The sequence below is a fragment of the Coregonus clupeaformis genome, chromosome 36 (genome assembly GCF_020615455.1).
Source record: "Coregonus clupeaformis isolate EN_2021a chromosome 36, ASM2061545v1, whole genome shotgun sequence".
In the NCBI taxonomy this organism is placed as follows: domain Eukaryota; kingdom Metazoa; phylum Chordata; class Actinopteri; order Salmoniformes; family Salmonidae; genus Coregonus; species Coregonus clupeaformis.
Window position 1 is genome coordinate 37,215,519 of NC_059227.1, and position 23,460 is coordinate 37,238,978.

General features: G+C 43.9%; 1 protein-coding gene across 2 annotated transcripts in view; it reads right to left on the reverse strand.

The window, feature by feature from the left end:
• Positions 1-23,460, reverse strand: part of LOC121552898 (transcription regulator protein BACH2) — a 124,859-nt gene that overhangs the window by 39,711 nt on the left and 61,688 nt on the right. Inside the window, exons 1-2 of one of the 2 annotated variants that reach the window (XM_041865992.2) lie at positions 17,582-17,713; positions 10,797-11,051 (exon numbers count right to left, since the gene is read on the reverse strand). In XM_041865992.2, the coding sequence (XP_041721926.2) occupies positions 10,797-11,039 (243 nt within the window). In that variant the 5' untranslated portion in view covers positions 11,040-11,051; positions 17,582-17,713. Of the gene's footprint in view, positions 1-10,796; positions 11,052-17,581; positions 17,714-23,460 lie in introns of those variants that run through there. The other variant, XM_041865991.2, reaches the window with a different exon arrangement.

Sequence of the window (23,460 nt, forward strand, 5' to 3'; positions counted from 1 at the left end):
GTCAAATATGTCTCCACTTTTGTGGATTGGGGTGATCAGTCCTTGGTTCCAAATATTGGGGAATATGCCAGAGCTAAGGATGATGTTAAATAGTTTAAGTATAGCCAATTGGAATTTGTGGTCTGTATATTTGATCATTTCATTGAGGATACCATCAACACCACAGGCCTTTTTGGGTTGGAGGCTTTGTATTTTGTCCTGTAGTTCATTCAATGTAATTGGATAATCCAGTGGGTTCTGGTAGTCTTTAATAGATGATTCTAAGATTTGTATTTGATCATGTATATGTTTTTGCTGTTTGTTCTTTGTTATAGGGCCAAAAAGATTGGATAGATAACTCTTCATGTTGTTGTTTGTTTAGTGTTTTCCGATTTTCCCAGAAGTGGTTAGAGTCTATGGATTCTTCAATTACATTGAGCTGATTTCTGACATGCTGTTCCTTCTTTTTTCATAGTGTATTTCTGTATTGTTTTTGGTAGGTTTATAAACTACTTTCCTTCCATCCATAGCATATCTTAATATTATTCAGTTCCTTTGGCTTTGATGCCTCATGATTGAGTATTGCTCTGTGATTTTGTTATGATCTGGCTCTCTCTCTGAGGCCTCCCTCTGTCCTCCTCCAGTCTCTCTCTCCCTCACAGAGCTCTCTCTCTGTTCTTACATCAGCCTTTCACTCCACTCTGTAGTAGAGATGGCTAATTTATGCAAATGCGCTTCAGTGAATTCCTGCATGTCATGTATCCTAATGAGGACATTGCATGGCATGACAATGGAGTGCTTCCCCGGACAGCGCCGCTGCCGAGCCAGAAGAGAGATACTCCATCTCCTCTGGAGAGACTACATGCTAGACATTTTAATATCAGATCTGCTGAGTAACCTGACATTCACCTCTGTATTGAAAGGCGCACGACGAGGAGCCTCGATGCTGATGAGTCACAGTACAGCGCTAATGGAGGGAGGTACTGTATGGAGGGTTGGCTGCCATTGTCATTTACCCTCGTAGGATGGGGATGGGAGAGAGAGGAGGAGGAGGAACAACAGGGACAATGACCCGCTACAGTCCAGCCAAGCCAATTGGTCAACTTAAAGTCATTAAAGGCTACTATGCCAATAAGAAAAGGAGGGGAATCGAAGTCATTTACAGTCAATTTGACACCTAATGTGTATGAATGGGAAAGGAACACACTGTTTTTCCACAGTAAGACACCAGTAAACACTGGGACAAACGAGCCGTTGTCTGTGAGTAAACCTCCCCCTGACGGTGAGGAGTAAACCTCCCCCTGATGGTGTGGGGTAAACCTCCCCCTGACGGTGTGGGGTAAACCTCCCCCTGACGGTGTGGGGTAAACCTCCCCCTGACGGTGTGGGGTAAACCTCCCCCTGACGGTGAGGAGTAAACCTCCCCCTGACGGTGAGGAGTAAACCTCCCCCTGACGGTGTGGGGTAAACCTCCCCCTGACAGTGTGGGGTAAACCAGATACTGTACTTCCAAATCCTCTGATATTGCAGTAGTTTACTGTACATGACACTGTACATGACACTGGGGAAGACATGACCCTGCCACTTTACTATGAGGATGCTCAGCTCTGACTTTACACGCTGTCCCTGTCTTTATTCTTCAGGATGCTGTATGCTATCCTGCTGTGTTTCTATACAAACTGGCAGAACATTACTGCCGTCCCCTTGTTGAGATACCCTGCGTCTGAGATGAGACATTGAAAATACAGGGCAGCCAGTGGATAATTGTTTGGGTCTCGAGGGTTCAATCCAGCTACTATAAACACACAGAGAACACTCTGTAGGCTCTCACTGGGTCTCCCTGGCTGGCTGGCAGTCTGGTTGACTCGGAGAGAGATACATTTACATGCACTGCTTCTCAGAGCAGCCTGCTCAAACGGCAGACAAAGAGCCTGTATCTTTCCTGTCAGATTAGCGCTGAGCACTGTGCCCTTGTGCTGGCGGAGAGGAGACCCCCTGCCTCGATCTGGGGGGCTGTGCATCAGCGCCAGCAGTCACACTAGGAGGTATCGCTAGCTCACTTCCTCTTCTCTCTTCTTTCTCTCTCTCCTCTCTCCTCCCTTCCTCTCCCACCCCGCCCCCAACTTCAGTGGGAGGAAGACAGTTGGAGCTATGCACCCACCTCCCGCCATCTGTCTAATAAACTGTAAATGTGTGATAGTCTCCTGGTTGGGCTCCCTGTTTGTGTTGAGCCCTGCTGTTGCTGCTCTGCTTCCACCTCAGATTAGTTAGCCTGGCTTCTGCATGTCCTGACCTGATCAATGATAATAATAATATGCCATTTAGCAGACGCTTTTATCCAAAGCGACTTACAGTCATACGTGCATACATTTTTTGTGTATGGGTGGTCCCGGACATCGAACCCACTACCTTGGCGTTACAAGCGCCGTGCTCTACCAGCTGAGCTACAGAGGACCACAAGTGTCAAGTGTCTATGGAGGTGGAGGGGGGGGGGTGTAAGGTGGTGTTGGGGGATGTCTCTCACCAACCCTAAACCTCTCAAGGCGCATTACATTTCCCTGTCTCACCAGCATCCACTCATGAGGCAGCCACTCTCTCTCTCTCCACTACACCAGGGCTCAACATTATACTTACAGACAGTCAAATCACAGCAATCAAATTGCCGTGGCTGTTTGTTTTTTCTTTTTCTTTGCTGCAGAGAGAGTTGAAAAATGTAGTCCGAGACGAGTCATGACTGAGGGAACTGACAAACAGAAAGTGGTTTGAGGTTTGAACCAACTCCCCCTCTGCTGAATCACAGTGAACCTGCGTCCTTAATGGCACCCTATTCCCTACATAGTGCACTACTTTTGACCAGAGCCCCCTGGTCAAAAGTAGTGCACTATGTAGGGAATAGGGTTCCATTCCCGACGGATCCTGAATAAACCAGAGGCCACATATGGCTACCGGTCAGCAAGGGGGCCTCCCTTCCTCCTCCCTCCAGTGGTCTGGATCTGGGATCAATCTACTCCAGTCTATGGCACTATTCACCCTGGCCAGAGCAGCTTTCCCATACTGGGGTGATAAAGGAATGTGCAAGTATAGAATGCATGGAGCAAGTCAGTCGGCTTAACTGTGTATGAATTCATAGTTGAATTCACACATTTTCCGACGTAAACCCCATGCAATTATTCGGCGCATTAGAATCCTAATGCAACTCACTAATATTAATCAAATCAACCCTATAGTAGTAGGTATGGAATTGCTCACAAATATATTTAATTGGTCACTTTATATTTTCTACGGGGATATTTTCTATAAGGAAACCAAAGGGACGTGCTGACGAGTAGGTCACACTGACACCCTCCCAGCCAGCCGGGGGTGCTCTCCTTTGTTCTGGTCCTCAACAGAAATGTGATGTGGAGAAATGCTCTAATGTTAGTGTAGACTTCTATCATCCAAGTGTTTGTTTCCTCCCTCTTCTTGGTTAAAGGCCCAGTGCAGTCAAATATATGATTTTCCTAGTTTCAAACCTCTCTGCCAATAACAGCTAGTTTTCAGTTTTCCACTACCCACTCAGACCAGTCCCAGACAGTCCTAGCAAAATTCTTACTGGAGAAATTGCTCTTTGCTAAGAAGCTATTTTTGTTATTTTTTTCTTCCATTTTATTTTAAAACAATCACAGTAAGGCACTTAATTGGGTAACACTTTATTTGGATAGTCCATCTGTAGATGATCTACAGACTATCTACAGACTATCTGTAACATTTCAACAAACTATCTACTAACCCTAACCATAGCTCTAACCCTAACCTTAACCTTTATCCTAACCCTAAACTTAACCCTTACCCTAACCCTTATTCTAAACCTAACCCTAACCCTAACTGAGGGAATAGAGGATAGCATCATGTCCCCCGCAATGGTCTTTGTTTCACATTTCATCTGTCTTTTTTTCCTCTCTCTCCCTGCCTTTTGGTGGTGATCATCGAGGCCCCCGTGGTTAGTTGCCCTTTGTTGCACATAGGTGGCAGCCTTCGGTAGTGCTGACTGAAGCCAGACACATCAGTGGTGCGAGAGAGACCACTGCCACCACCACCCAGCCCCCCACCCCACCATACCGTCCTACAGAGCGGACCCTCGTGGGCACTCGTACAGGGCAGAGTGGTAGTAGTGCAGCCGCAGTGGATAGGACAAAAATGAGTCACAGACCATAAAGACACGGGTGACAGAGGACATTAAAACTTCAGTGATGACGTCAATGAAATGACCTTCCCTCCATTATGGGACAGTGACCCATTTAGACAGGACAGAGAAATAGTGGAGGCATCCCAAATGGCACCCTATTCCCTATATAGTGCACTACTTTTGACCAGAGCCCCCTGGTCAAAAGTAGTGCACTATGTAGGGAATAGGGTTCCATTCCCGACGGATCCTGAATAAACCAGAGGCCACATATGGCTACCGGTCAGCAAGGGGCCTCCTTCCTCCTCCCTCCAGTGGTCTGGATCTGGGATCAATCTACTCCAGTCTATGGCACTATTCACCCTGGCCAGAGCAGCTTTCCCATACTGGGGTGATAAAGGAATGTGCAAGTATAGAATGCATGGAGCAAGTCAGTCGGCTTAACTGTGTATGAATTCATAGTTGAATTCACACATTTTCCGACGTAAACCCCATGCAATTATTCGGCGCATTAGAATCCTAATGCAACTCACTAATATTAATCAAATCAACCCTATAGTAGTAGGTATGGTGTGTGTGCACGTGATTAGGCTACCTGCCCCTCCGAAGCATAGGCTACTGTGCTGACGTTACAATCGTGATTCAGAAGATAGGGAGAGAGATTTTTCATTAGCTAGAGAAGAATGGATACATTTTTTTCAATGCTAGTTAAGGATACTATAGGCCTAGTTATCATGTTTCACGTTGGATTTATTAACTAGGCATGTTTTTAATTCTGGTGCCGTTCTGCACATAAGATTTTTATAGATACAGTTGAAGTCGGAAGTTTACATACACCTTAGCCAAATACATTTAAACTTGTTTTTTCACAATTCCTGACATTTAATCCTAGTAAAAATTCCCTGTCTTAGGCAGTTAGGATCACCACTTTATTTTAAGAATGTGAAATGTCTGAATAATAGTAGAGATAATTTTTTATTTCAGTTTTTATTTATTTCATCACATTCCCAGTGGGTCAGAGGTTTACATACACTCAATTAGTATTTGGTAGCATTGCCTTTCAATTGTTTAACTTGGGTCAAACGTTTTGGGTAGCCTTCCACAAGCTTCCCACAATAAGTTGGGTGAATTTTGGCCCATTCCTCCTGACAAAACTGCTGTAACTGAGTCAGGTTTGTAGGCCTCCTTGCTCGCACACACTTTTTTAGTTCTGCCCACAACTTTTCTATAGGATTGAGGTCAGGGCTTTGTGATGGCCACTCCAATACCTTGACTTTGTTGTCCTTAAGCCATTTTGCCACAACTTTGGAAGTATGCTTGGGGTCATTGTCCATTTGGAAGACCCATTTGCGACCACGCTTTAACTTCCTGACTGATGTCTTGAGATGTTGCTTTAATATATCCACATAATTTTCCTTCCTCATGATGCCATCTATTTTGTGAAGTGCACCAGTCCCTCCTGCAGCAAAGCACCCCCACAGCATGATGCTGCCACCCCCGTGCTTCATGGTTGGGATGGTGTTCTTCGGCTTGCAAGCTACCCCCTTTTTTCTCCAAACATAACGATGGTCATTATGGCCAAACAGTTCTATTTTTGTTTCATCAGACCAGAGGACATTTCTCCAAAAAGTATGATTGTTGTCCCCATGTGCAGTTGCAAACCGTAGTGTGGCTTTTTTATGGCGGTTTTGGAGCAGTGGCTTCTTCCTTGCTGATTGGCCTTTCAGGTTATGTCGATATAGGACTCGTTTTACTGTGGATATAGATACTTTTGTACCTGTTTCCTCCAGCATCTTCACAAGGTCCTTTGCTGTTGTTCTGGGATAGATTTGCACTTTTCGCACCAAAGTACGTTCATCTCTAGGAGACAGAACGCGTCTCCTTCCAGAGCGGTATGACAGCTGCGTGGTCCCATGGTGTTTATACTTGTGTACTATTGTTTGTACAGATGAACGTGGCACCTTCAGGCGTTTGGAAATTGCTCCCAAGTATGAACCAGACTTGTGGAGGTCTACAGTTTTCTTTCTGAGGTCTTGGCTGATTTCTTTTGATTTTCCCATGTCAAGCTAAAATGTTTGAAAGTAGGCCTTGAAATACATCCACAGGTACACCTCCAATTGACTCAAATTATGTCAATTAGCCTATCAGAAGCTTCTAAAGCCATGACATCATTTTCTGGAATTTCCCAAGCTGTTTAAAGGCCAGTCAACTTAGTGTATGTAAACTTCCGACTTCAACTGTAGCTAGCTCAAGCTTGTTAGCTAGCTAGCTCAAGGTTGTTAGCTAGCTAGCTCAAAGGACATTCAAAGTTCCTCCACAGAAGCCACTACTCCTAGGTATAATTCTCTGGACCTAATTCAGATAATGCATGTCATAACAAGATGCCCAGCGTTTCAAAACTCCTCCTCAACCCTCTATCGCTCTCTCCCCACCAGCAAAATTTCAGTTGCATCTTTCATCATAGGCTATACTTGTCTGTCCATCATGCATGTAAACAACTAGCTTGCCTACTCTATCCACACTGATTGGTGAGGTAATTGAATGAGCAAAATGTAAAAAACGGTTGATTTCACAGGTTAAAGAAGGAACAGAAAGGAGCGATATTTTTGGGGTTCGAACCAGTTCAGAACTTTATTTTGCTGGCCAGAACAGTGTAACGGAACAAAAAAAAATGGTGGTTCTGTTCACAACGAAACGATTGGGAAAAATGTAGGTTCCAACCCTTGCATTATAAAGGGAATAGGGTGCCATTTGGGACACAGACATCATCATCCCACCAAAGGACAGACTCACCATCACCATCATCAACCCGTCTCTTAGACCGAGCTATTGAATAACCAGTTTACAACCCAGTTTATACAGTAGACCTAATATATTTACCTACTTACTCAAGATAATGCTTATTTAGGGTCAAGCATGTTAAAAGTTCATATTCTGTTAACTCATACCCAAATAATTTTGTATTTGTGGCCAAAGCATAATCTGAGAAAAAACACTTCAAAAACCCCACCTCAAACTTGTATCTCAAACAAACCATTTCAAACATGCTTGCTATTTCCTCATAGAGGATGATGTCATCCTCCTGAGGAGGATGAGCTGGCCAATCAGCGGTCTATTTGCACAAATATTTGTAATGACCGGTATATGCCTACACCATTCTGTTGTTGGGGTACGCCCACACCATTCCAACACAGAAAAGCTGCTTTTTAAGATACTTAATAAAAAACATTTGGAAGGAAAACTATTTAGCTCATACTCATAATGAATTATAGGTCATATTTCATAGAAACCTGGAAACACTGGACAGTTACTTTAAAGAAACAGGCTCTTTCTGAAACATTACTCTTTCCACACCTTAAACACACAGCCGCTCATGCATTATGCATTACACAGAAAGAGTGAATGAAAGGGATCCTGCTTTGGTGTGTCGCAGAGTAATCTCTCATGGACAGACTAAGTAAACATAAATGGTACCGTAGATCTGCCATGATACAATGGGAAGGGTGAGATACCGAGCAGTATTAGTTCTGGTAAATTGTACAAATCACGATTTCGCAGGTGTTAGCGTCTTTTGAATTTCGGAAGGGGAGGGGACTGTGACCGACCGGCTCGATTCGGTCTTATGTAGCAAATTTTGAAATAGTGTTTTTTACATTGGATAAAAGTAGAGACTCAGAACTAGAAAATTATACATCATATACTACAGTTGAGGAACAATGGGAAAGTAATTCAGCTTTGAAAGTTGATAAACTTGTAACCTCACTTTTGAGAAAATGGCCTTTGAATGTTTTGGTACACCCACTGGAGAGCTCTTCTTTGTCTACACCCATTCAGCATCGTTCACACCCTCTTAAGCTATAGCCCCGCCCGTAAACTCAGAGCGTTGTCAGATTGTCCGTTCGTAAATTCTGAGCGTTTCGCTCTCGGAGCGTTCAGAGCACACACTGGATGCTCTGGCAGAGGAGTAGGGTTGATCCGAGCGTTCTGTCCTAACAACAGCAGTCAAGCACCCAAGCTAACGTTGGCTAGCTTGCTAGCAACTTCCAGACACAAATGAGAGAACAGCTCACTCTGACCATTTTATTCGCCCTAGCAGAGATGGTTAGGCTGTTTTTATGTTATCCAGACCGTTGGTGACTGCAACTATGCTGATGGCAACAATTTAATAACGCTTTTTTGCCAACGTTTACTGACACCGGCCATATTCAACGGTGTTGAGCGTTTGTAAATTTGTCAGTTATTCTGCTCTCTGGCACACTCAGATGAGAGTGCTCTGAAATCGGAGTAGATAGCCAGAGCAAATTTACCAGCTACGTCTATCAACAGTTGTCACATTGACATCATGAACATTCTATTGAAATGGTTACTTGCATAGTGGAGTCTTTTGTTAAGACATGTAGCTAGCTAGCTAGCTAAATAATGAACCATAATCCCAACTCATGACGTTACTACCCTGCATGAATCTGCAGGTAGCTAACCAACCAGGTTCAATGTTAGCTAGCTAACATTAGGCTATAACTAGCAAAGCAAATGGCTCTGAGATACGAATAATAAGATCATACAGGTAACGTTAGTTAGTGAGCCAGCCAGCTAACGTTAGGTAGCTAGCTAACAGTACACTTTAACTTGAAATGAACTTGAAATTAAAACGACTTTCTGTCAAAATTAGAAACGTGTAATATCCGTGCTCTGTAATCGAAGTAGATAGCCAGAGTGAATTTACCAGCTACGTCTATCAACAGTTGTCGCAGTGACATTCTATTGAAATGGATCCTTGCATAGTGGAGTCTTTTGTTAAGACATGTAGCTAGCTAGCTAAACAATTAACCATAATCCCAACTCATGACGTTACTCCCCTTCATGAATCTGTAGGTAGCTAACCAACCAGGTTCAATGTTAGCTAGCTAACATTAGGCTATAACTAGTAGAGCAACGTTAGCTAGCTATCTAGCAGTACAATTGAACTTGAAATTAAAACGACTTTCTGTCAAAATTAGAAACGTGTAATATCTGAAAATGTAGCTAGCTAGACTATCTTACCCGTATACATCATGGTTGGACGCTTCTCCCTGTCACGGATGCCATGGTTGCCCTTAGCTTGAAGATGTAATCTGGAGACAGGTGTAATCCGGAGCAACACTTGCAGCAATGCAGTTCTACTAAGCGATATATATATATATTTAAAGCCTTGTTAGACAGGATTACCTACACATACTGACCAGCTCAAATAGACAGAAGCGTGCTATATGGCAGACCAATCCGAACTCATTTCTCGGCATGTCCAGCCCATTCATTATCTTAGCCAATCATGGCTAGCGGGAAGGTTGCTGTCTTTTTCTGTGGCTAAACCAACTAGGCTCGTAATTTAACAATTTTATTCCTATTTACAGATGGCATACAAGTTTGTTATTAAGGCACATGAAAGTTCACATGTTCCAGAAGGCATTTCTGCCAAAAAACGCATTCTGATAAAAATAAAAATAAGCTTTAGTTCAAACAGCTCTCCTGTGAAGTAGTGACCCGCGACATACGCCTAGTTTCCTGAAACGGGTCACATTTGGCCCATAGACTTGCCTATAACTTGCAAAGAGGGAGGGTGGAGCTCTTCATTCCGGTTCCGATCCTGGTTCTATCTCTTCTCTATACACATATGGACCCATAATTAATCGAGCATCTAACAAATTACGCATGACTTTAGTTCTGGGTTAACCGAGAATAGTCGCAGAGCCATTCCCAGGAGTAACCCATAGTTACTCACTCCACATAATGCTAATTTTACATTAGACAGGAACCGATTGATCTTTCAGGAGAGATTTCCACAGAGATGGAGTGATGGTGACTTATTTTCTAGCTATCGAGGCAACAGTAAAAGTCTTTGGACAGGCGTTACATTATTAATGCATGCTAGCTCCAACCCCACACAGCTCGGAAACACACAGCTCCTTCACACGTGGTGTGTGGCCCAGTTTTGTGTGCCACGTGTGTGTATGTGATGTGTGAGTGTGTGACATCAATATATCAGTGGAGAATTTGTATCACTATGACACATCTATGGGTGGTGGGGGTTGGGGTGTTCTGAAGGGGTGAGGCTGGAATGACAGGAGTGCTGGGAAGGGGAAGGGGAAGCAGTGTGTGGGGGGAAGGGGAAGGGGAAGCAGCAGTGTGTGTGTGTGAAGGGGAAGCAGCAAGTGTTGGCTGTGTGAGGGAGAAGACTGTTGAGATGGCGTCAGTCACAGAGTTAAGTGCTACCTGCTGCAGAGAGCTGAGGAGCTGAAGAGAGCTGAGAGTGGCGGGAGAGGTGATAATTGGTAATCATGGTTCTACATCATCTCACCATCGCTAGCTCAACTCCCTCTCTCATTCGCTCCCCTTCAGCTATAAGACCTCACAGATTCAATTAAAACATTGTTAGGATGTCTTATATCCTCCCTGACACAATTAATCTTGACACCATTCATGGCAAAGAGAGCGTTGATATTGGACAGAAGTTATGAAGTGAATAGTGATAAAAACAGGCTGATGATGAAACAGTCAAAAGAACCAGATCGGAGTGAATGTCTGACTGTGTGTTTGACCAGGTGTGGAAACTAATACTATGTGTTATACAGTAGGTGTTATAGAGGTTATGCACAGGTGTTATACAGTAGATACATACCTCCTCAGGTAGGCTGAGGACCAAGCCATTCTCGGCCTGTCCCACCAGAGCCTGCAAGAAGTATTCTGAGCAGGCGGCCAGCACGGCCCGGTGGCCGCGGAACTCCTTGCCCTCCACCAGGACAGTCACATCGCACAGGATATCCTGCTTCCGCTGGTCGTTCAGGCACAGGAGGATATTGGTACAATGAACCGTTGACTCATACACGTACATGGGGGCTTCAGGCTTCTCATCCACGGACATTCCGCTCACGCCCTAGAAATAGAAGCACAACGGGGGGGTCAGCTTTCAGATTAATGCGGCGGGCCCTGTTGGTGAGCTAGCGCATACCGCAGGGCTGACATCAGCGGCCCTCTCCTCGTCTCCGATGGCCCAGCATACTTCACCAGCCCCACACAGTCAGCCCCATGATTGAACACATACACCATGACCAGATCAGACCGCCTCAGCTCAGCTTTACTCTCTCACACACCCCTTATAGCCAGGAAATATACACACTCAACACACAGAGCTACACACTCTCAGATCGCAAGCACCTAACACATTCCCACTCATACACGCCCTTGCATGCAAACAAACACACAAGCAACATCCTCCCACACACACACCCCTCCACGTAGACTCCTGTTCCTGTTGAGAGCCCCCCCACACCCCTCCACGTAGACTCCTGTTCCTGTTGAGAGCCCCCCTCCACACACTCCCTTCCTCATATGCGCTCTCCTGTTCTATTGTTTTTCAAATCAACTTTCATTGTCTAGCAGCACCAAGGCATTATCCTAGTCATATTAGGAATCCATGATAGTTGTTGCATATTTAGATCTCCCCTCTTTCTAAATTTCTAACGGATATTTCCATCTCTGCCCATGAAACCGCTCGCATGTGCTGTGTGCATTTTAGAAGGGTGTTTTCCCGCAAATTGCTTTTTGGAACATTCGCGCGTAGGCCTACTGCCGTGTGCACATTGCTGTGCTTAAAATGTCAAGAAATAGTAGTTTATAAAGAAATATACAGTATATATATTTTTTTACCCCTTTTTCGTGATATCCAATTGGTAGCTACAGTCTTGTCCAATCGCTGCAACTCCCGAACGGACCTGGGAGAGTCGAAGGTCGAGAGCCATGCATCCTCCGAAACACGACACTGCTTCTTGACACACTGCTCGCTTAACCCGGAAGCCAGCCGCACCAATGTGTCGGAGGAAACACCATAAAACTGGTGACCGTGTAAGTGTTCATGCGCCCGGCCCGCCACATGAGTCGCTAGAGCACGATGGGACAAGGACATCCCGGCCGGGCAAACCCTCCCCTAACCCGGACGACGCTGGGCCAATTGTACGCCGCCTCATGGGTCTCCCGGTTGCGGCCGGCCGCAACACAGTCCGGGATCGAACACGGGTCTGTAGTGACACCTCAAGCATTGCGATGCAATGCCTTAGACCGCTGCGCCACTAAGGAGGCCAGTTTATCAACATTTTAAGCTAAACATTCTGATCTGTTCCATCAGCCTTATTAATTGATACAGCGTATACCTCCACTACACTACTTTGATACGTATCGTGGAGATTAGGAAGTGAGTATACGCAATGCCCAATGAAAAAAAGGTGGGTATACGGCGTATAACTGTGCATACCCTCCACTACACCTCTGCACACACACACATCACAACGCAAACAAAAGAACAGCTTGCATACCCTGTGCACACGGACACTGATACAGTAGCACAATAGAACACACACTCCCTAAGTCTAAAGGGTGTTGTCCTTTCACAGAGGCAGACAGAGGAGAAAGTCCACAGGCTCCTAATCTAAGAAGGTCGGGAGTGACTGTAGCGGCTCTATGAGTGCCACTTAAGCACACTCAGCACAGAGTAATAAGAGTCTCGAATGGGAGAGGAATGAACACCAGTCATACAAACCCGACTCGAGCCTCCTCACAACCACCGTGTAAACTGTGTAAAGGAATGCAGCATCTATACAGTTGTTTATGTTGCTTTAAGCCCTCAGAAGCCTGAGATTTGGCTTTGGTCCTTGCAGTCAAGCGCTTCCACCCACAGTCATTTAGGCTGTACTAAAGGAAGAAAAGCAGAATATATATTTAAATGTATTTAATCTTATCAGTGCTCCACATGCACACAGTGCAGGGAGAATTGAAAGGACGGGTTCTCTCTGCAAAAAAGGATCCTTTTACAACACTCAGAGAATAACACGTTTGTACCAATGTTCTGCCTTTATTGAGTAAGTCTCTTAAAGGGATACTTTGGGATTTTGGCAATGAAGCCCTTTATCTACTTTCCCAGATTTAGATTAACAATTTTTGTGTGTCTGCATCCTGTATGATGGAAGTTAGAGGTAGTTTTGCGAGACAATGCTAACTAGCGTTAGCGCAATGACTGGAAGTCTATGGTATCTACTAGCATGCTAGCAGTTAGCATATACTTCCAGTCATTGTGCTAACGCTAATCAGAAATTGCACTAATGCTAGTTAGCAACTTCCTTCGAACCACAGACAGAGACATAAAAATGGTATCCACGAGGAATCCTGAAGTATCCCTTTAAACGTGAAACCACTGAAGAATATTGTTAATCAATCAATCAAATGTATTTATAAAGCCCTTTTTACATCAGCAGATGTCACAAAGTGCTATACAGAAACCCAGCCTAAAACACCAAACAGCAAGCAATGCAGATGTAGAAGCACGGTGGCTTGGAAAAATTCCCTAGAAAGGCAGGAACCTAGGAAGAAACCTAGAGAGGAACCAGGCTCTGAGGGGTGGAAAGTCCTCTTCTGGCTGTGCCGGGTGGAGATTACAAGAGTACATGGCCATTTAAGGCCAGATTGTTCTTCAAGATGAGAAAACGTTCATAGATGACCGGTAGGGTCAAATAATAATCACAGTGGTTGTAGAGGGTGCAATAGGTCAGTACCTCAGGAGTAAATGTCAGTTGACTTTTCATAGCCGAACATTCAGAGATCGAGACAGAAGGTGCGGTAGAGAGAGAGAGAGAGTCGAAAACAGCAGGTCCGGGACAAGGTAGCACGTCCAGTGAATGATCATATTGCTATAGAAACCAAGTAATAAACACAGATAGAGTTTGCCGGACTTGTTTCCATCACATATTGAGTTTTCACATCCACAGGGCTTGCTGTTCTTAGTAAATCAGAGCTTCATGACGCCATAGTTCCTTCAAAACACATATCATCATAAGAAGCTCTGCTCTGGGAACTGGCAGCACATTTCCATGAAGTCAGTGTCAGGCCAATTTTCCCCTCTGCTCAACCACTGGCGATAGATAGGAATTCAGCTATCTCTCTGCAGATAAATTATACGGAGGCACTCTACAACCAACTCTCTTTTATGCCTTGGTTTGCTTACTCATCAACGCCTACTTCATTCCTGGTTCTACACGTAGAACACAGATAACTTTGTGTACATGTAGTGATCAGTCACATTAAAAGGAGTACAGGGCATGCTTTCCTTGACCTTCTGACACTGTGACACATTTGGAGCAGTATTGGCTCTCACTCAGACTGCCAAATATAACATCAGTAAAAATGGCTCTAACACACCGCCTCGCCTTAGGGGACGACGACACTACTGGTGAGAATGGAGGCTTCTCCCCCCCCCCTGCAAATGGAAATGTCTCTGTTGAAAATGGAAACTCCTGTCTTGTAAATAGAAGTGGACAGGGTGGGCTGTTGTGGCTGCCTTGTCTTCTCAGCCAGCTCTGGTACCATGGTCTGACCGACTGGAAACCGCTACTCTGCTGCTCTGCCAGGGTAGTGAAATATCACGCATGTCCATTTCCTATGAGTAATAAGAATCAGACAGTGTCCTCAGGTTTTACACTTCAATAACTACAGTCCAAACTATGTAGTCATCAACTACATGAGCGAGAGAGTTCTGGCCCTTACCTCTCAAGATTTAATAACAAACCTAATTTGATCTCACTGCTGTTACTAAACCAGCCCTCATAAGTTTTGCTGTGGTATGATGCAGGGCCAGGTTGTAACCACTGTCCAGACATTTACAGTGGTTGTCTGAGTGGTAGGTCCCAATTATTGTTCAGTTTTTTATTTCCACCATACATTTCTCAGTTGGCTTCGCAGGATAATGACCTGTCTTCCAAGAATAATGTCTCCAGATGTGGTTGCAAGGTTCATAACAATCCAAACATGCTATTTCTAACCCTGGAATGTGCATTCGCCTTACTTCCATTTCAGAAGTCTGTTTTGCAGCGGGGAAGGGAAAATACAAGGACGGTACACACAAACACACACACACTCACACACCACAAAATAGCTGGTTATGGTCGCGTTCTGATTAGAATTGCTGAGGGATGCAAAGCTTTTTTTCTTTTTTCAAGGTTCATTTTTACTACCTCAGCTCTTTTCGTTAACTGATGCAGCTAACCTGCTTTGTGTCTAACACTCCTGCACAGATCAAAAGCGCAGTAGTGTGGTGATAAGTTTCCAACACACCCATCAACAGAGCTGACTCCGGGGCAACCACCAGCTCCATTCTCCTGAAGCACCAACGCTGATTAACACTAATGTGGCTGGAGAGGTGTCAGTTCTCAGCTCTTTACACTACACATCATGGTTGTAATATTATACAGTTTATGAACAAAGACATGCATACAAGCGTAAATACACAAAGTACGCACACACACACACACACACACACACACACACACAGCTTCTTTGAGTGCAATGTGCTACTATAATGTGTCTGTACTGTACAGTACACAAAGGAACTACTACCAGCAGAGACCCATACTCTCACCATCCACCAGCCACTGGTAATACATTCACTGCAGACGCCTTTATGATTGCAGTTTGCTGTGGCCTTCATGCTCTGTACAGTGAGGGAAACAAGTATTTGAGCCCCTGCTGATTTTGTACGTTTGCCCACTGACAAGGAAATGATCTGTCTATAATTTTAATGGTAGGTTTATTTGAACAGTGAGAGACAGAATAATAACAACAAAATCCAGGAAAACGCATGTCAAGAATGTTATAAATTGATTTGCATTTTAATGAGGGAAATAAGTATTTGACCCCCTCTCAATCAGAAAGATATATGGCTCCCAGGTGTCTTTTATACAGGTAACGAGCTGAGATTAGGAGCACATTTTTAAAGGGAGTGCTCCTAATCTCAGCTTGTTACCTGTATAAAAGACACCTGTCCACAGAAGCAATCAATCAGATTCCAAACTCTCCACCATGGCCAAGACCAAAGAGCTCTCCAAGGATGTCAGGGACAAGATTGTAGACCTACACAAGGCTGGAATGGGCTACAAGATCATCGCCAAGCAGCTTGGTGAGAAGGTGACAACAGTTGGTGTGATTATTCGCAAATGGAAGAAACACAAAATAACTGTCAATCTCCCTTGGCCTGGGGCTCAATGCAAGATCTCACCTCGTGGAGTTGCAATGATCATGAGAACGGTGAGGAATCAGCCCAAAACTACACGGGAGGATCTTGTCAATGATCTCAAGGCAGCTGGGATCATAGTCACCAAGAAAACAATTGGTAACACACGATGCCGTGAAGGACTGAAATCCTGCAGCGCCCGCAAGGTCCCCCTGCTCAAGAAAGCACATATACATGCCCGTCTGAAGTTTGCCAATGAACATCCAAATGATTTAGAGGAGAACTGGTTGAAAGTGTTGTGGTCAGATGAGAACAAAATGGAGCTCTTTGGCATTAACTCAACTCGCCGTGTTTGGAGGAGGAGGAATGCTGCCTATGACCCAAAGAACACCATCCCCACCATCAAACATGGAGGTGGAAACATTATGCTTTGGGGTTGTTTTTCTGCTAAGGGGATAGGACAACTTCACCGCATCAAAGGGACGATGGACGGGGCCAAGTACCGTCAAATCTTGGGTGAGAACCTCCTTCCCTCAGCCAGGGCATTGAAAATGGGTCGTGAATGGGTATTCCAGAATGACAATGACCCAAACACACGGCCAAGGCAACAAAGGAGTGGCTCAAGAAGAAGCACATTAAGGTCCTGATGTGGCCTAGCCAGTCTCCAGACCTTAATCCCATAGAAAATCTGTGGAGGGAGCTGAAGGTTCGAGTTGCCAAACGTCAGCCTCGAAACCTTAATGACTTGGAGAAGATCTGCAAAGAGGAGTGGGACAAAATACCTCCTGAGATGTGTGCAAACCTGGTGGCCAACTACAAGAAACGTCTGACCTCTGTGATTGCCAACAAGGGTTTTGCCACGAAGTACTAAGTCATGTTTTGCAGAGGGGTCAAATACTTATTTCCCTCATTAAAATGCAAATCAATTTATAACATTTTTGACATGCATTTTTCTTAATTTTCTTGTTGTTATTCTGTCTCTCACTGTTCAAATAAACCTACCATTAAAATTATAGACTGATCATTTCTTTGTCAGTGGGCAAACGTACAAAATCAGCAGGGGATGAAATACTTTTTTCCCTCACTGTATGAATGGACTCGTGGTCTGAATGTGGACCATCTGCACCTTGACTGTAGTAAAAGCCTTTCCTCAGTCCATTCAACTGACCGACTCCTTCACTCACTGCTGCTTAGTCACTATGTATAGTAGAGCACCATCTGAAAGGTTATAGCCTAGCCAGTAGAACCCAGTCACCTCCCCTCTCACAGGCTCAGTGGGGTTAATGGGCTCAGTGGGGTTACGCACGCACAAATGCATGCACACACAAACACACACACAGAACACGGCAGTGTTAAGAAAACACTTTACAGAGGGGCTTATGTAAAACAAAACAGTGGATGGTTTCAGTCACCTATGACACGGCAGTATGATGCGTTCCGTCTTAGGTGGCCCTGAAGGAGAGGCAGAGTAAGAGCATCATGATGGGCTCTGTGATGTGTCCTCTTCTCTCTCTGTGTGTCTCTGAGGAGCCATGTGCAGAGAGGGGACTGACAGGAAGAGAGGGGGGATCAGAGGGGGAAAATGAGGGGCTCCGCACCAACAGCACCTGGTCTCTCTCTCTCAATTCAATTTCAATTTCAATTTAAGGGCTTTATTGGCATGGGAAACGTGTGTTAACATTGCCAAAGCAAGTGAAGTAGATAGTAAACAAAAGTGAAATAAACAATAAATATTAACAGTAAACATTACACTCAGAAGTTTCAAAAGAATAAAGACATTTCAAATGTCATATTATGTATATATACAGTGTTGTAACAATGTGCAAATAGTTAGTCTCTCTCTCTCTCTCTCTCTCTCTCTCTCTCTCTCTCTCTCTCTCTCTCTCTCTCTCTCTTGCTCTCTCAGTGCGGAACAAAACCAAGCTGAGAGCGCCACAGTCATGATAGCAGAAAGGTCACATGACTCATGTCAGAAACAGGGCATCATCTCCTCTACCAGCGACCAAACCCTTCCCCAAAACGTACACCCTGGATGCCATGACAACGCACTTCTCCTCAGACCTACATGCCTTTCTCTCTCCAGCCATTTTCCCAGAGTATAGGATGATGTGAGGTATCTTAACAGACAACACAATGGAAAAGAGAGACTGACATGGTTCACTCCACCATCTCCCATTTAGAGGAGAATCAACTTGAAAAGCTAGCAGTTGCATTTTCAGTAAACTATAAAACCCGGTCTCTTGTGCATAGGAAAGCTGTCATTTGAAGTCTCCTTGTTTCGACTACACATTTCATAGCTATTTCCTATATAAGACTGGCCTCATTGAGCTCCTTTGATTAGTTGGATATACCAGTCTAGCGTGCAGTGAAACATTTCCTTCAGCAGCTCTGGCACAGAATCAGATTCAATGGCTCATTACATTTAAGCTCCATTGGGCATTAATCAGGGTCTCTATTACAAATGCTGTTCCTCAGAGCCACTGGTAGAAATGAACATTCAGAGGCGTTGTGTATAGGCTATATGCCATGATTCCACTGTGCAGGCATTTCATCAAATCCTGTTCAAGATTACATTTATATGGAATTGATACTGTACATTTTCCATTACAAAGCTATAATGTTATTCATTAAAATTACACATAGACGATCATGATGTAAGAGTTTGTCCTCCAGAGGCCCTTTGCACAAAATGAGCACTGTGGGTAATGAGCATGCTGATACTGCTGCTATTGAGAGGATGTGAGTGAATAATATGAATACATTTATTACAAACCTGAGTCATTTAATATATATTGTCCACAATAACAATGTGTGTGTATGTATAAGAAAGGGCGAAGAAATGAGAGAGAATAATTAAGAATTAATTTAAACTGGGGATCTCTTTGATAATCTCGACTCTCATGCGAATAACTTGTCTTGTTATTCCCTACCCATTTTTTTACTGAAATACCTATTTTTTTACTGAAACAAGTATTTCTTCAACAAACAATAGAACTACTGTGCTGAGTGCCGACACCCCAATGACAAAACCATATACAGTACATACACACTTTATCTTTCTTTGACAGTTTGCAGGCCTACACCGACAATATAAATCAAACAAGTTAATATACTATTGCAAATATGCTACAATACGTTGTGGTTAAGAACATGAATTACATGAGTTTCTTCATCATGGGAGCAGCATGGTCAGAGTCTTACTAAAGTTTCTGCCTAGAAAAACCCCAACATACAACATAGTTTCAATTCAGAAAATCTGAATCACTCTCTCTCTATGATTGCATTTGCTGGTAGTAAACAAGCCCTGTCTGCTGCTGTAATATTATTAGGATTGTGTCCCATAGGGTGCCATTTGGGAAGCACCCCAAGTCTCCTGAGCAGCATGTATTGAATACTAGCAAGACTATGAGTAATGGGAGAGAAAATTGTGTTACTGTGTAGTGTGTACCATTAGGACAGGAGGCCTGATGCCAGATTTCTCTAACTACTCCAAGGATGTGCATGACTTTAATTGTAAATTACCAAATTAAGTAGCTAGCGATAACAAATGTGCTTGGAGAGGTAATGTCAAACAGGCGGCTAAGGTGATAAAACCACTAATAGAAACAATGGCTGCCTGGGGGAAATAGATAACCCCTGTATTCTTAGATATTTTTTTGTTGTTGTTGACAATATACCATAAACATCACCCAGCACCATCCTATGACTGACAGACAGACGGAAAGACAGACATGTGTGGCCCCCATTGCTTCCTGTATGTTCCTATAAGTGGATGCATTCATCTTCGTACTTTCTCTAAAAATGAGGGAGCAGAGCCCTCCACTCACTGCGACATGGAAGGTCAACCCAGCTGACTATTCCCATTACCCTTAAGTGGCAATTTCCTCTTCTCAATGCTCTCAGGCTCCTGCATGCTTCTCTTCATGCAGATCTCTCCCTCCCACAGGAAATTAGAGAATTCTGCTTATTCAACCACCTGGAGGGCCCCATGTGTAATTGTTCAACTGTTTCTATTAAATCATGAAGTCATGTATTGAAATTAAAATGGCGACGTAGTAATCACTGTAGTACGTGTTCTCTTGGCCATCAAGGTCATTATTTCCTCAGCCTGTTAAGGGTTTTGGTGTGGGGCTTTAGGTAAGTTAATTGTAGTAGATTAATGAAACCGAATCATTGAGAGGCGCAGACAGACAGACAGACATCTGAGAGGGCTGGGCAAAGAGCTGTTAAGGTGGTGCCAGCATCTGTAGAGCTGTGTTTCCCTAATATATAAATAAATAATACAAAGGTATATTGGTATATATCTGCTTGCTGTTTTGGGGTTTTAGGCTTGGTTTCTGTATAAGCACTTTGTGACATCTGTTGATGTAAAAAGGGCTTTATAAATACATTTGATTTGATATAGAAATAGCAGACAGAAGTTTAAGTGAACACATACACTACCGTTTAAAAGTTTGGGGTCACTTAGAAATGTCCTTGTTTTCCATGACAACATTCATGAAATGAGTTTGAATAGGAAATATAGCAAAATTAATAGGAAATGTAGTCATTGACAAGGTTAGAAATAATGATTTTTAATTGAAATAATAATTGTGTCCTTCAAACTTTGCTTCGTCAAATAATCCTCCATTTGCAGCAATTACAGCCTTGCAGACCTTTGGCATTCTAGTTGTCAATTTGTTGAGGTAATCTGAAGAGATTTCACCCCATGCTTCCTGAAGCACCTCCCATAAATTGGATTGGCTTGATGGGCACTTCTTACGTACCATACGGTCAAGCTGCTCCCACAACAGCTCAATAGGGTTGAGATCCGGTGACTGGCCACTCCATTATAGACAGAATACCAGCTGACTGCTTCTTCCCTAAATAGTTATTGCATAGTTTGGAGCTGTGCTTTGGGTCATTGTCCTGTTGTAGGAGGAAATTGGCTCCAATCAAGCGCCGTCCACAGGGTATGGCATGGCGTTGCAAAATGGAGTGATAGCCTTCCTTCTTCAAGATCCCTTTTACCCTGTACAAATCTCCCACTTTACCACCACCAAAGCACCCCCAGACCATCACATTGCCTCCACCATGCTTGACAGATGGCATCAAGCACTCCTCCAGCATCTTTTATTTGGTCTGCGTCTCACAAATGTTCTTCTTTGTGATCCGGACACCTCAAACTTCGATTCGTCTGTCCATAACACTTTTTTCCAATCTTCCTCTGTCCAGTGTCTGTGTTTTTTCTTTTTATTAGCCAGTCTGAGATATGGCTTTTCCTTTGCAACTCTGCCTAGAAGGTCAGCATCCCGGAGTCACCTCTTCACTGTCTATTCTGGTTAGAGCCAGTTTGCGCTGTTCTGTGAAGGGAGTAGTATACAGTGTTGAACGAGGTCTTCAGTTTCTTGGCAATTTCTCGCATGGAATAGTCTTCATTTCTCAGAACAAAAATAGACTGACGAGTTTCAGAAGAAAGTTATTTGTTTCTGGCCATTTTGAGCCTGTAATCGAACCCACAATTGCTGATACTCCAGATACTCAACTAGTCTCAAGAAGGCCAGTTGTATTGCTTCTTTAATCAGCACAACAGTTTTCAGCTGTGCTAACATAATTGCAAAAGGGTTGTCTAATGATCAATTAGCCTTTTAAAATGATAAACTTGGATTAGCAAACACAACGTGCCATTGGAACACAGGACTGATGGTTGCTGATAATGGGCCTCTGTACACCTACAGTGGGGAGGACAAGTATTTGATACACTGCCGATTTTGCAGGTTTTCCTACTTACAAAGCATGTAGAGGTCTGTAATTTTTATCATAGGTACACTTCAACTGTGAGAGACGGAATCTAAGAATCCAGAAAATCACATTGTATGATTTTTTAAAGTAATTAATTTGCATTTTATTGCATGACATAAGTATTTGATCACCTACCAACCTGTAAGAATTCCGGCTCTCACAGACCTGTTAGTTTTTTCTTTAAGAAGCCCTCCTGTTGTCCACTCATTACCTGTATTAACTGCACCTGTTTGAACTCGTTACCTGTATAAAAGACACCTGTCCACACACTCAATCAAACAGACTCCATCCTCTCCACAATGGCCAAGACCAGAGAGCTGTGTAAGGACATCAGGGATAAAATTATAGACCTGCACAAGGCTGGGATGGGCTACAGGACAATAGGCAAGCAGCTTGGTGAGAAGGCAACAACTGTTGGCGCAATTATTAGAAAATGGAAGAAGTTCAAGATTACGGTCAATCACCCTCGGTCTGGGGCTCCATGCAAGATCTCACCTCGTGGGGCATCAATGATCATGAGGAAGGTGAGGGATCAGCCCAGAACTACACGGCAGGACCTGGTCAATGACTTGAAGAGAGTTGGGACCACAGTCTCAAAGAAAACCATTAGTAACACACTACGCCGTCATGGATTAAAATCCTGCAGCGCACGCAAGGTCCCCCTGCTCAAGCCAGCGCATGTCCAGGCCCGTCTGAAGTTTGCCAATGACCATCTGGATGATCCAGAGGAGGAATGGGAGAAGGTCATGTGGTCTGATGAGACAAAAATAGAGCTTTTTGGTCTAAACTCTACTCGCCGTGTTTGGAGGAAGAAGAAGGATGAGTGCAACCCCAAGAACACCATCCCAACTGTGAAGCATGGAGGTGGAAACATCATTCTTTGGGGATGCTTTTCTGCAAAGGGGACAGGACGACTGCACCGTATTGAGGGGAGGATGGATGGGGCCATGTATCGCAAGATCTTGGCCAACAACCTCCTTCCCTCAGTAAGAGCATTGAAGATGGGTCGTGGCTGGGTCTTCCAGCATGACAACGACCCGAAACACACAGCCAGGGCAACTAAGGAGTGGCTCCGTAAGAAGCATCTCAAGGTCCTGGAGTGGCCTAGCCAGTCTCCAGACCTGAACCCAATAGAAAATCTTTGGATGGAGCTTAAAGTCCGTATTGCCCAGTGACAGCCCCGAAACCTGAAGGATCTGGAGAAGGTCTGTATGGAGGAGTGGGCCAAAATCCCTGCTGCATTGTGTGCAAATCTGGTCAAGACCTACAGGAAACGTATGATCTCTGTAATTGCAAACAAAGGTTTCTGTACCAAATATTAAGTTCTGCTTTTCTGATGTATCAAATACTTATGTCATGCAATAAAATGCAAATGAATTACTTAAAAGTCATACAATGTGATTTTCTGGATTTTTGTTTTAGATTCCGTCTCTCACAGTTGAAGTGTACCTATGATAAAAATTACAGACCTCTACATGCTTTGTAAGTACTAAACCTGCAAAATCGGCAG